At 37.1% G+C, this 14032-nt stretch overlaps 1 protein-coding gene across 1 annotated transcript in view; it reads left to right on the top strand.

Annotated features, from left to right (window-relative positions):
- Nucleotides 1-14032, top strand: part of KCTD9 (potassium channel tetramerization domain containing 9) — a 38490-nt gene that overhangs the window by 17589 nt on the left and 6869 nt on the right. Inside the window, exons 7-9 of the mRNA XM_081810354.1 lie at nucleotides 2989-3056; nucleotides 3144-3239; nucleotides 3918-4067. Coding sequence (XP_081666480.1) covers nucleotides 2989-3056; nucleotides 3144-3239; nucleotides 3918-4067 — 314 coding nt within the window. The remainder of the gene's footprint in view (nucleotides 1-2988; nucleotides 3057-3143; nucleotides 3240-3917; nucleotides 4068-14032) is intronic.

Genomic DNA, 14032 nt, shown 5'->3' with positions numbered 1-14032 from the left:
GGGGTGTGTGGCGATCTTGAGTGCACATTCCTACTCAGCTTCCACAGATTGTTGCCATGTGGGTGTGTGGGCATAGGGTATCAGAGCCTTGATTTTTAAAGAAAAGCTGGAAATCTAAAATTTTATGTGAAATCTTCTGATTTTGAAAATACTACATGCCAAACACATTATAGTCAGCCTGGGCTGGTGGTGGGGCAAAGGGGCTAACTTACAATCCCTGGAGTATAATAGACAACACTCAGTAACTTTTATTGTTGCTGTATTAAAGTCTGTATTGCCTTTAAAGCTTACCCATTGCAAAAAATGACCTTATTTGACCTTTCATCTAACTTCATACCTATTCATTACAAATTCTTGTTGCTTTCTTATTTTTTACCTACCAACTGTTGCTTAAAACCCTGTATAACCTATTTTTATTTTACTCATTCTTCAGAAATTATCATTAGAAAAATAAGCAGTGGTCCTCTCTTGTACAATCCTTTGCTTTTCAGCAGCTAGATCACTTTTGCTTACACTCTGGCGGCCCCTCTTTTCTTCTGAGGACATTTAAACTTCACCGTAGGCATCCTATGGGCTCTTTGATGCTTTCTAGTTTAATTTTTCTCTGTATCACGGATAGCCTTTCATATCCTCCCTGCCTAGGAAATAACATCAGAAATACATATCCATGCTCTCCCAGACTTCAGCACTACAGGCTCTTTGCCAAGCAATGCTTGCTCCTTTTTCAGGTTTCTCGGCCATTGCTTTATTTATTCAGTTGTTCAGCAAGCAGAGCTCTGTACTGGATTCATTTTATAAAGCATTACTACTTCTAATTAGTACAAAATCTATCCAAACTCTTTATTAATATCTATAGGTTGCCCCAAGTAATTATATGCTTTACAATAATCTACAGACTTTTTTACCTCCCCTCTATTTACTTACATGACCTTATTTCTTATTCTTCCTTATTTGTGCTTTCATCAGTGAATGTATTTTTTTCTTGCTTTCATTATTTTTCTGCCATTAATGACCTTCACTTTTTCCAGTGAATCATGTCTTCCTTTTCTGCTTTGATTTGTCTTCAAAACCTTTTTCTGATTTTTTTTCAAGATTTTATTTATTTGAGAGAGAGAGCGCACAAGCAGGGGGAGGGACAGAGGGAGGGAGAGAAGCAGACTCCCTGCTGAGCAGGGAGCCCAACGTGGGGCTCGATCCCAGGACCCTGAGATCATGACCTGAGCCGAAGGCAGACACTTAACCGACTGAGCCACCCAGGCACCCTTCTTTTTTCTGCTCTAAGTCATCTTTCCATACCTTGTAGGCAAATTTCACTTCAATCCAATTGTTCTCTAACTTGAAAACTTTTCTAGCATTTCAGTATTTATTTCCTTGAAGTTCACATAAATTTTCTGAACCCCAGTTTGATACAGTAAAAAGAGAATGGTCTTAAGTGTCAGAAAACATGCAGTTTAATAATGATCAAGGTGATCATTTATTGAGGACCTACCAAGTGCCAGGCATTATACCAAATAATATATATGCATATCTCTTTTAATACTTATGTCAACTTTGTGAAGAAAGTGATAATACTCCATTTCACAAATGTAAACAGGAACTTTAATTAAGAGAAAGAATAAGTAGCTTCTCTAAGACAAAAAAGGAAGTGAGTGGCAGAACTGAGATTCAAATCTAATTTCTACTGTGCTGACAGAAAAATATGCTAAATATTACTTCGGTTTCTCAACTGTCTCCCATAGGTGTCTTTTGTATTTCTAAGACTTTTCCGGAAGTTTTTAAGGTTTGGTTCTGAACCTAGAAGTAAAAAAAAAAAAAAAAAAGTCGTTACTCTATTCCTTGGGGGGTTTCTGACTGACTCAGAAGATCTTGGCACACTGAGAGTGAAGCCCACTAGAAACCCCTTTGTATGGTGGGCATCTACCAGGGACAGATAGGAAATATGGCTGCCCCTTCAAGAGGAATCCAGAGATGAGGCCCCTCTGGCGTGGGCTGGAAAGTGTTGTGCCAGAGCAGCTGCCTGAGCAGCGTGCTGTTCATCAGATGACCTTTGTTTTGTAGCTGGAATATTAGAGGTGAATTGGGCTTTCCCTGAGAAGGTCATAATCTTCCCAGATAACTGCTGAGCTTCCCATATCTACCTCTAGTTACCCTTATTAGCTTGAACTATTCGAAGAAAGAGATTATGTCTCTTACTTTCTTTGTAATTTCTGAGTCCTTAGGAATTTTTTTTAACAAGTTAAAAAACTCAGCTAACTAAATGACTGAGGTCTTCATTTGAAGGAAAATGGATTCCCAATTTCTTCCCAAATACCCTGATGAAGATGTTTAACAGATGTAAGAAAATACAGTATACACACTAAGTCATCTGGAGAAGGTGCAGATTTTTTTTTTTTTACCAAGAAAAGCAAATGATACATAAAATCCCTTTTATCATTTAGAAATCGTTTTTTTTTTTTTTAATTAATTTCCTTAAGAGAGGTTTCTGAGTCATTTTGTTGACTTATTTGGAAACTAATTTACTTTTATTCATTTCTATAATTTTCTGATGCAGTAAGAGATAATTGTGACAAACCCATTCAGATCTGCTCCATTGAAGTCAATGAAATGTTAAGATGAGGTGAACTAGTCATTTAATATTAGATTCACAATCAAATTTATTTCAGTTATTTTAGGAACTTGTGCAATTAGGAGTTTTTGCTTATGGCCTATTTAAAGTGATTGTCAGAAAATTTTGAAATATAGAAGGCTTTCATTCTAATTCATTAGTTCTCTATGTTTTTCTTTTGCTGAATGTAAACTATTTAGAAAAACTTTGTGTTACAAATATTTAAAAATATTCTGTATACATGTTCTACACGAGTTATTTTTCTTCTGTATTGATTGCCTGCTTGTTGAATTTCACTTGTATTGTGAGGATTTAACAAAGAATTTTATAAATATTAAAATGAATAGTTTTCTATAAAAGTCACATCATTTTTATTATGATAGGTGTGTTAGAAGAAGCCAGATTTTTTGGTATTGACTCATTGATTGAACACCTGGAGGTGGCAATAAAGGTAAACCTCTTTTTACATTAGCCAGTATTACAATTATTGTAGCTGTCTCCGAAAATGCTCCACTAATTTTTTAATATCTTTTTCAAGAATTCTCAACCACCAGAGGATCATTCGCCAATATCTCGAAAGGAATTTGTCCGATTTCTGCTAGCCACGCCAACCAAATCAGAATTGCGTTGCCAGGTAATTAAAGCAGACTTTTACAGGAGTTATTTGTGTTAGCGAAGCTGTGAGTAAAGCTTTACATTCTTCTACAATTTTTTTTTTGCCTTACATTCCTTTTTCATGCAAGATAGAATTTAATTATGGGTGATAGCATTGCAAAAAAAAGAGATGTAATGGCCTTTTTTATTACCTAATATGCTTCATGTGGCAGTTTTTGAGTAGTTCATCAGAATTGCAGCAATTAAAATAAAAAGTCAATTGTTTGTACATTTGTTATGTATGGCCAGTCACTGGCAGATACTTTTACGTATTATGACATTAAAGATTTTAAAAATCTCAGTACTCACTTTTCAATAAAACTACCTTGAATTATTGAATACTTATAAAATATAGAAAAATATACAAATAATACCTATCAGTAGGTACATGGCCAACAGAGATCGCTCTTCAGAAATTTCTGCATATAAATGAAGTATAGCCGGGCTGGATTCTAATATTATGTTTAGAGGTTCTTTTACTAAGAACCCATTAAGGATGCTGGTTTTATATCTGAGTTTTATCTGATCCTGTCTTCTAATAAACTCCAACGGACTGACCTGCCAATTGCTTCTAAGAAGCTTGGGGGTTAGCTAGTCATTAACTGTAATATAACAGATGGTTTGAATTTTGTGACAATTTGTCTTTTTTTAATTTTAGGGTTTAAACTTCAGTGGTGCTGATCTTTCTCGTTTGGACCTTCGATACATTAACTTCAAAATGGCCAATTTAAGCCGCTGCAATCTTGCACATGCTAATCTCTGCTGTGCAAATCTTGAACGAGCTGATCTCTCTGGATCAGTGCTTGACGTAAGAATCCTTTCTTTGTTATAAGAGAGAATTAAATGTTTAGTCTATTGAACAGTCTCAACAAGCAGAAATGATCTCTCTCTCTTATGAGAGCTTTTACTTGAAAACAGATAATTTATTAAGTTGATAAAACCCAAGGCTTTGAAAGTGAAATGTGTTGGTTTTGCAACTTTGATATCCTTCAATAAATGAAGACCTGAAAGATTTAGCAACTAATAAGAAATTAAATCTTGAAATTAGATCCTCATCTCTTCAATATAGTGTACTTTAGAAGGACTTCTATTTTCAGTGAATTAGGAGGGTAAAGCCGAAAAGGACCTTTGAGATCTTCTATTCAGCCTCATTTCTGGAGTGGGGAAATGTTATTGCTCTAGAGGTATTTGGCAGAGATACTGTGAAATAAACATGATGTGTGTCAGTCTGTGCAAGTTAGCATCTCCGTGGCTCTCCTCCTCTCTATGTATATATACTTATGTGTGTGTGTGTTTACATGTATGTATGTATGTGTGTGTGTGTATATATATATATATATATATATATATACACACACACTTGACCCTTGCACAACACTGGGTCTAGGGGCACTGACCTCTGTGCAGTCGAAAATCCACACATAACTTTTGACTCCCCCAAAACATAACTACTAATAGTCTGCTGTTGACCAGAAGCCTTACCAATAACATAAACAGTCAGCATATATTTTGTATGTCATATGTATTATATACTGTACTCTTACAATAAGATAAGATAGAGAAAAGAAAATGTTATTAAGAAAATCATAAGGGGGGCACCTGGGTGACTCAGTCAGTTAAGCGTCTGCCTTCAGCTCAGGTCATGATCCCAGGGTCCTGGGATCGAGCCCTGCATCGGGCTCCCTGCTCAGCGGGAAGCCTGCCTCTCCCTTTTCCACTCCCCCTGCTTGTGTTCCCTCTCTCACTGTGTCTCTCTCTGTCAAATAAATAAATAAAAATCTTTAAAAAAGAAAAAAAAAAAGAAAATCATAAGGAAGAGAAAATACATTTATAGTAATGTATTATATTGATTTTTAAAAACCCACATATAGGGGACCTGGGTGGCTCAGTTGGTTAAGCATCCAGGTCTTGATCTCAGAATCATGAATTCGAGCCCCATGTTAGGCTCCACGCTGGGTGTGGTGCCTACTTAAAAAAAGAATTGGGGCACCTTGGTGGCTGACGGTTAAGGGTTTGCCTTCGGCTCAGGTCATGATCCTGGAATCCTGGGATCGGGCCCCACATCCCGCTCCTTGCTCAGGGGGAGCCTGCTTCTCCCTCTCCCTCTGCCTGCCACTCCCCTTGCTGTTGTTCTGTCACTCTCTCTGTCAAATAAATAAAATCTTAAAAAAAAGCAGGCTCCTGGGTGGCTCAGTTGTTAAGCGTCTGCCTTCGGCTCAGGTCATGATCCCGGGGTCCTGGGATCGAGCCCTGCTTCAGGCTCCCTGCTCAGCGGGAAGCCTGCTTCTCCCTCTCCCACTCCCCCTGCTTGTGGTCCTTCTCTCACTGTGTGTCTCTCTGTCAAAAAAAATCCACATATAAGTGGACCTGTGCAATCAAACCCATGTTGTTCAAGGGTCAATTATATATATAGGTGTGTGTGTCTGTACATATGTACATCATGTATTTATGTAACAGTTACCTGTGCTAATTTGGGGTTAGAGAATAGATGCAAAACAACAGTGATATCTAACTTCTAAACAACTTCAGTTTCCTTAATACCAAGGCCCATGCCTATAGGTTTTTTGAATTAATTATACCTAACATGGTACCTTGCCTTTTTTTTTTTTTTTTTAAGATTTCATTTATTTGAGAGAGAGAGCAAGCACGAGCAGGGGGAGGAGCAGAGGGAGGGAGAGAAGCAGACTCCACGCTGAGTGTGGAGCCCGATGTGGGGCTCATTCCCAGGACCTGGGATCATGACCTGAGCCGAAGGCAGACACTTAACTGACTGAGCCACCCAGGCATCCCAGTACCTTGCTTTTAGTAGTCATTGAATAAATGTTCATTGAATTTTATAATTTTAGTTTTATTCCTTACTTGCAACCTATTTTTCCATGAAGTTTATGATACCGGATCTATAAAAAAATCTGCCAATATACATTTCCAGTATTTTCACTCTCCTTGTCCCATCTTATGAGGAAGGACAACATTGGTAGCAAAATAAGCAAAAGACTATTAGCACAGAGGAAAGGTTTGAAGGACCTAGTCTTTAAATAGTGAAATGTTGAGAGACCACTCGTGTGGATTTTGTTAAGGACAAAACAAAAAAAGATAAAAAGACAGACTGGGTCATTCAGTACAGCTGGTTTTGAGTTGTGTTGAATTGTAGTAATACACCAAACCTGAACCATAATTTTCTTATCTGTAAATACTTGTTCTACCCATACTGTATAATTGGTAAACTGAAGTGCTATAGAATTGTAAGTTTAATTACTGATGATGGAAATGGCACATGTTGAAGAGTCATTGCCCAGGGTGTATAGGTTGTGAAGTCAAAACTAATTGCTAATTGTCCTTGGCATTTGAGGATGATTGCTAAGGAGTAGCTGTCATATCCACAAAATAGGATGTGTGCTAAGCTCTCTGCCACACAAGATGTACCTAATGGGTCCACCACTCTTTTTGAACTTCTCACCAGTGTATCACTCACAGGCTGTGAGGCCTTTCCATAGGAGCCATGCGATTCTGGTGTCAGCCAGGGTGATCGCAGTTGCTCTCCCTGTTAAGCAGAAGTCTATGCCACATTATCTCTTCTGTCAGCATGCTTTAGAGTGTTTGTTCTGCATACTCTGCCTGCCATCAGTGACCTCAGTCTGCTGCATAGAAGCTGGTGTAATAATTCAGCTGGTACGTATCCATTGCATATTCCCATCCAAGATTGATAAATGGTAACAGGGACCTTGATGGTCATCAAATATGACCCTCTTGTTTGGTAGACTGAGACACAAACCGAGCGATTTGCCCAAGCCCAGAAAGGCTAGTTTGTTAGCAGAGTTGGAGCTAGACTCTACAGCATGTGTTTTCTTTTTCTTATTTCTTTTTTTAATGACTTTTTCATGTGGAAAATGTCCAACATACAAAAATAGAACAATATAATGAATCCCCCTTGTTACCTCCATTACTCAGCTTCAACATATATCATCAGCACATAAACAATTTTGTCTGTACCTCTTTTCACTGTTATTTTGAAGCAACTCATTATTTCACCTGTAAATATTTCGTTTCTCTCTTAAAGATAAAGACCATTTGGGGAGCCTGTGTGGCTCAGTCGATTAAGCGTCTGCCTTCTGCTCAGGTCGTGATCTCAGGATCCTGGGATTGAGTCCCAAGGCAGGCTCCCTGCTCAGGGGGGAGCCTGCTTCTCCCTCTCGCTCAGCCCTTCCCCCACCCTCCCACCCCCATTTGTGCTCTTTTTCTCTTGCTCTCTCTCACATAAATAAATAAATAAAATCTTTAAAAAAATATATAAAGACCATTTTTGAAAACATAATCTTAATACCATACTTAAGAAATAATGGTAAAAACTGAATTGCTTTCATCAAAGCCCTTTGCCCCTTGATACAGTAGATAGCAAAACTCTTACAGCTGCAGTGCTGGTTTACTGAGTAGCTGAGTTCTGTACCCTCAGTGTTGGTGATCTGCTTTACCATTGATTAAGGGTGGGGGGAATGTTTTCTGTGGTTGAAGATTGAAAACTTCACTGAATTTCTTATAAATCTGTTTCTTTGTGAGATTCCATAGTGTATAGCTTTCAGTATAGAGCTGTACTTAAAATTACCTTGGGACTTTATTATTATTGTTGTTGTTATTATATTTAAAACAACAAATACTACTTTTAAAAAATCCCCCATGTACCAATAACCCATTCATCTAGACCAGCTGGTCTAATCTATACTTCCATCTATTTCTGCTTCTTCCCTATTTTTTTTTTATTATGTTATGTTAATCACCATACATTATATTATTAGTTTTTGATGCAGTGTTCCATGATTCATTGTTTGCGTATAATACCCAGTGCTCCATGCAGAACATGCCCTCTTTAATACCCATCACCAGGCTAACCCATCCTCCCACCCCCCTCCCCTCTGGAACTCTCAGTTTGTTTTTCAGAGTCCATTGTCTCTCATGTGCTATGGTGAGCCCTATTTTTTTTAAGCGTAATTAACATACAGTGTTAGATTAGTTTCATGATAAGTGTACTTTTTTTTTTTTTAGATTTTATTTATTTATTTGAGAGAGAGAACACAAGTGGGAGAGGAGCCAAGAGGGAGGAAAAGGGAGGGAAAGAATCTCAAGCAGACTCTGCACTGAGCACGGAGCCTACTCGGGGCTCAGTCTCATGACCCTGAGATCCTGACCTGAGCCAAAACCAGGAGTCGGACACGTAATGGACTGAACCACCCAGGTGCCCCTCATGAAGAGTGTACTCTTAATCCCCTTCACCTATTTCACCCATTTGTTTGTTTATTTCTTAAATTCCACATGAGGTTGAAATCATATGGTATTTTTCTTTCTCTGACTTATTTCAGTTAGCATTATGCCCTCTACCTCCATCCATGTTGTTATAAATGATAAGATTTCATTCTTTTTTATGGCTGAGTAATATTCGTGTGTGTGTGTGTGTGTGTGTGTGTCTACCACATCTTCTTTATCTATTCGTTTATCGATGGACACTTCGGTTTCTTCCATATCTTTGCTCTTGTAAATAATGCTATTATAAACACTGGGGTACGTATATATCTTTTTGAATTAGTATTTTTATTTTCTTTGGGTAGATACCCATTAGTGGGATTACTGGATCCCACTGTTTTTTAATTCTATTTTTAATTTTTTGAGGAACCTCCATACTGTTTTCCAGAGTGGCTGCACCAGTTTGCTTTCCCACCAACAGTGCACAAGGGTTCCTTTTTCTCCACATCCTCGTCAACACTTACTGTGTTTTTTATTTTAGCCATTCTGACAGGTATGAGGTGACCTCTCATTGTGGTTTTGAATTGCATTTCCCTGATGATGAGTGATGTTGAGCATCTTCTCATGTGTCTGTTGGCCATCTGGATGTCATCTTTGGAGAAATGTCTGTTCATATCTTCTGCCCATTTTTTAACTGGATTATTTGTTGTTTTGGTGTTGAGTTGTACAGGTTCTTCATGTATTTTGTATATTAAGCCCCTATTGGATCTGTAATTTGCAAATATCTTCTCTCATTCAGTAGGTTGTCTTTTTGTTTTGTTTATGATTTCGTTTGCTGTGCAGAAGTATTTTATTTTGGTGTAGTCCCAATAATTTAATTTTGTTTTTGTTTCCCTTGCCAAAGGAGACTTATCTAGAAAAATGTTTCTATGGCTGATGTCAAAGAACTTACTGCCTGTGTTCTCTTCTAGCATTTTTACAGTTTCAGGTCTCACATTTAGGTCCTTAATCCATTTTGAGTTTATTTTTGTGTATGATATAAGAAAGTGGTCCAGTTTCATTCTTTTGCATAAAGCTGTCCAGTTTTCCCTGCACCATTTGTTGAAGAGACTGTCTTTTTCCCATTGTGTATTCTTGCCTCCTTCGTCATAGATTTTTTTTTTGAGGGGGGCAGGGCAGAGGGAGAGGAAGAGAGAGAATCTTGAGCAGGCTCTACACCCAGTGGAGTCTGACATGGGGCTCAATCTCATGACCCTGAGATCATGACCTGAGCTGAAATCAGGAGTCAGACGCTTAACTGAGTCACCCAAGCGCCCCTCCTTTGTCATAGATTAATCGACAATAAAAGTGTGGGCTTATTTCTGGACTCTGTTCTGTTGAGCTGTATGTCTGTTTTTGTGTCAGTATCATACTATTTTGATTACTACAGCTCTGTAGTATATCCCGAAATCTGGGATTGTGATACCTTGAGTTTTGTTCTTCTTTTTCAAGATTGCCATTCAGGGTCTTTTGTGTTTCCATATAAATTTTAAGATTATTTGTTCTAGTTCTGTGGAAAATGCTGTTGGTATTTTGATTGGGATTGCATTAAACTTCTTGATTGCTTTGGGTAGTATGGACATTTTAACAGTATTGGTTCTCCCAGTTCATGAGCACAGAATATCTTTCTATTTGTGTCACCTTTAGTTTGTTTCATCAGTGTTTTAATAGTTTTCAGAGTACAGGTCTGTCATCTCCTTGGTTAAGCTTATTCCTAGGTATTTTATTCTTTTTGGTGCAGTTGTAAGTAGGATTGTTTTCTTAATTTCTCATCCTTCTACTTCATTATTAGTGTATGGAAATATAACAGATTTCTGTATATTGATTTTGTATCCTGAGACTTTGCTGAATTCAGTTATCAGTTTTAGGATTTTTTGGTGGACTCTTTTGGGTTTTCTCTATAGAGTATCATGTCATCTGCAAATAGTGAAAGTTTTACTTCTTCCTTACCAATTTGAATTCCTTTTATTTCTGTTTTCTTGTTTGATTGCTATGGCTAGGACTTCCAGTACTATGTTAAATGAAAGTGGTTCAAGTGGATATCCTTGTTTTGTTCCTGACCTTAGAGGAAAAGCTCTCAGTTTTTCCCCATTAAATATGATGTTAGCTGAGGGTTTTTCATGTATGGTCTTTATTATGTTGAGGTTTGTTCCTCTAAGCCTACTTTGTTGAGGGTTTTTATCATAAATGGTTGTTGTACTTGCTAAATGCTTTTTCTGCATCTGTTGAAATGGTCACATGGTTGTTCCCTTTTCTCTTGTTAATGTGATGTTGATACATGTTGACTGATTTGCAAATATTATTTGTATTTTTGTGTGCCAGGAATAAATTCCACTTGATCATGGTGAATTCAGTTTTTTTTAATGAAATATTGTTGGATTCGGTTTGCTCCTGTTATGTTGACGATTTTTGCATCTGTGTTCATCAGAGATACTGGCTTGTGGTTTTGGTTTTTGTTTTTTGTAGTACTTTATCTAGTTTTAGTATCAAGGTAATAATTCCTCATAGAAGGAATTTGGAGTCTTTCCTTCCTCTTTTAGTTTTTGGAATAGTTTGAACAAAATGTGTATTAACTCTTCCTTAAACGTTTGGTAGAATTCTGATGGGAGTTTTTCAGTTACTTATTCAATTTCATTGCTACTAATCAGTCTGTTCAAGTTTTTTATTTCTTCCTGGTGCAGTTTTGGGAGAAATAATTATGTTTCTAGGAATTTATCCATTTCTTCTAGGTTGCCCCATTTATTGGCACATAATTTTTCATAATATTCTCTTTAATCCTTAGTATTTCTGTGGTGTCAGTTATTATTTCTCCTCTTTCATTATTTTATTCAAGTCCTCTTTTTTTTTTTTTTTTTAAATGAGTCTGGCTAAAGGTTTATCAGTTTTATTGAACGTTTCAAAGAACCAGCTCCTGGTTTCATTGATCTGTTCTATTGTTCTTTTAGTCTCTATTTCATTTATTTCTGTTTTAATCTTTACTCTTCCTTCCTTCTACTGGCTTTGGGCTTTGTTTATTCTTCTTTTTCTAGTTCCTTTAGGTATAAAGTTAGGTTGTTTGAGATTTTTCTTGCTTCTTAAGGTAGGCCTGTATTGCTCTAATCTTCCCCTGAGAACAGCTTTTGCTGCATTCCAAAGATTTTGGACCATTGTATATTCATTTTCATTTTATTTCCTCTTTGATTTCTTGGTTGACCCACCGACTGTTTAGTAGCATGTTATTTAATCTCCATGTATTTGTTCTTTCCACTTTTTTCTAGTTTCATGCCATTATGGTCAGAAATGTTGCATGATACGATTTCAGTCTTTTTGAATTTGTTGAGACTTGTTTGTGGCCTAACATATGATCTATACTGGAGAATGTTCCCTTTGCACCTGGAAAAGAATGTGTATTACACTGTTTTGGGGTGGAATGTTCTGAAATAACTTTTAGATCCATCTGGTCTAATGTGTCATTCAAAGCCACTGTTCCCTTGTTGATTTTCTGTCTGGATGATCTATCCATTGATGTAAGTGGGGTGTTAAAGTCTTGTACTTGTTACTGTATTACAATAATTTTTTTTCCTTTATGTCTGTTAATAAATGCTATATGTATTTAGTCACTCCAAATAAATATTTGCCATTGTTCTGTCCTCTTGTTGCATTGTTCCCTTTATCATTATGTAGTGTCCTTCTTTGTTGCTTGTTACAGTCTTTGTTTTAAAGTCTGTTTTGTCTGAGATACAAGTTTTGCTACCCCAGCTTTCTTTGCACTTCCATTTGCATAGTAAATGATTTTCCAACCCTTCACTTTCTTTTTTTTTTAAGATTTATTTATTTATTTGAGAGAGCGAGCGAGCCCTTCCCCATGCTCACTGCTGAGGGTAGAGTCCGATGTGGGGCTCAATCCCAAGACCCTGAGATCATGACCTAATTTTAAGAGTTGCATGCTTAACTGACTGTTTCACCCAGACACCTCTCCATCTTTCAATCTTCATATATCTTTAGGTCTGAAATGAGTCTCTTATAAGCAGCATATAGATGGTTCTTGCTTTTTTTATCCATTCAGTCAGCCTCTATCTTTTTTTTTTTTTTTAAGATTTACTTATTTACGAGAGAGAGAGAGAATGAGCAGGGGGGAGGGGCAGAGGAAGTGGGAGGGAAAATCCTCAAGCAGACATCACGCTGAACATGGAGGATGAAGCTGGGCTTAATCCCAGGACCCTGAGATTATGACCTGAGCCAAAACCAAGAATTGAATGCTCAACTGACTGAGCCACTCAGGCACCCCAGCCTATATCTTTTGATTGGAGCATTTAGTGTATTTACATTCAAAGTAATTAATGATATGTATGTACTTACTGCCATTTTGTTACTTGTTTTACGTTGTTTTTGGAATTCTTCTTTGTTTCTTTTTTCTCTTGCTCTCTTGTGGTTTGATGGCTTTCTTTAGTGATTTGCTTGGATTCCTTTCTTTTTATTTTTTTGTATATCCATTATAGGTTTTTGATTTGTGAGTTCATATATTACATCTTATGTGTATAGGTATCTATATAAGGTTGATGGTTGCTTAAGTTTGAACCCATCTTAAATGCACTAAATTTTTTCTCACTCGCCTCCCCGGCCCCCAACACACACACATTTTATGTAGATGGTGTCATATTATATCCTTTTGTTTTGTGAATCCCTTGACTTATTTTTATGGGTATAACTGATTTTAATGTTTTGGTGTTATAACCTCCATACTGGTTTTATATTTAAGTGATTCATCTACTACTTTTATTATATTTGCATTTACCTGTGAAATTTTTCCTTTCCTAATTTTCTTACTCCTGATTATGTCCTTTTTTTTTCCATTAAAGAATTGCCTTTAACATTTCTTGTAAAGCTGGTTTAGTGGTGATGAACTGCTTTAACTTTTGTTTGGGAAACTCTCTCCTATTCCTAATGATAGCCTTGCTGGGGAGAGTATCATTGGTTTCAGGTTTTTTCCTTTCAGCACTTTGAATATGTCATGCCACTCCCTTCTGGCCTCCAGTGTCTGCTGCAGAATCAGCAGATTGCTTTATGGGGTTTCCCTTGTGTATAACTTTTTTTTTCTTGGTGCCTTTAAATTCTCTTTATCACCACTTTTTGCCATTTTAATTATTATGTCTCTTGGTGTGAACCTCCATGGGTTGATTCTGTTGAGGTCTCTGTGCCCCCTGGATCTGGATTTCTCTTTCCTTCCCTAGATTCGGAATGTTTGTAGCTATTATTTCTGCAAATAAATTTTCTGCCCCCTTTCTGTCTCTTCTCTGAGATCTGTGCAGTGCATATGTTAGTTCACTTGTTGTCACTGAGTTCCCTTAACCTATTCTTTTTTCTTTTTGCTGTTCATCTTGGTTGCTTTCCATTACTCTGTCCTCCAGCTCACTGATCCATTCTTCTGTTTCCTCTGGTCTACTGTTTATTCCCTCTAGTGTATTTTTAATTTCAGTTCTTCATCTATGATTGGTTCTTTTATATTTTCTCTTTGTTAAGGGT

This window comes from Leptonychotes weddellii, chromosome 2 (genome assembly GCF_054177405.1).
Source record: "Leptonychotes weddellii isolate Sample4059 chromosome 2, ASM5417740v2, whole genome shotgun sequence".
Taxonomy (NCBI): domain Eukaryota; kingdom Metazoa; phylum Chordata; class Mammalia; order Carnivora; family Phocidae; genus Leptonychotes; species Leptonychotes weddellii.
Note: the sequence above shows the minus strand (reverse complement) of the source record. Positions and strands in the feature narration are given on the sequence as shown.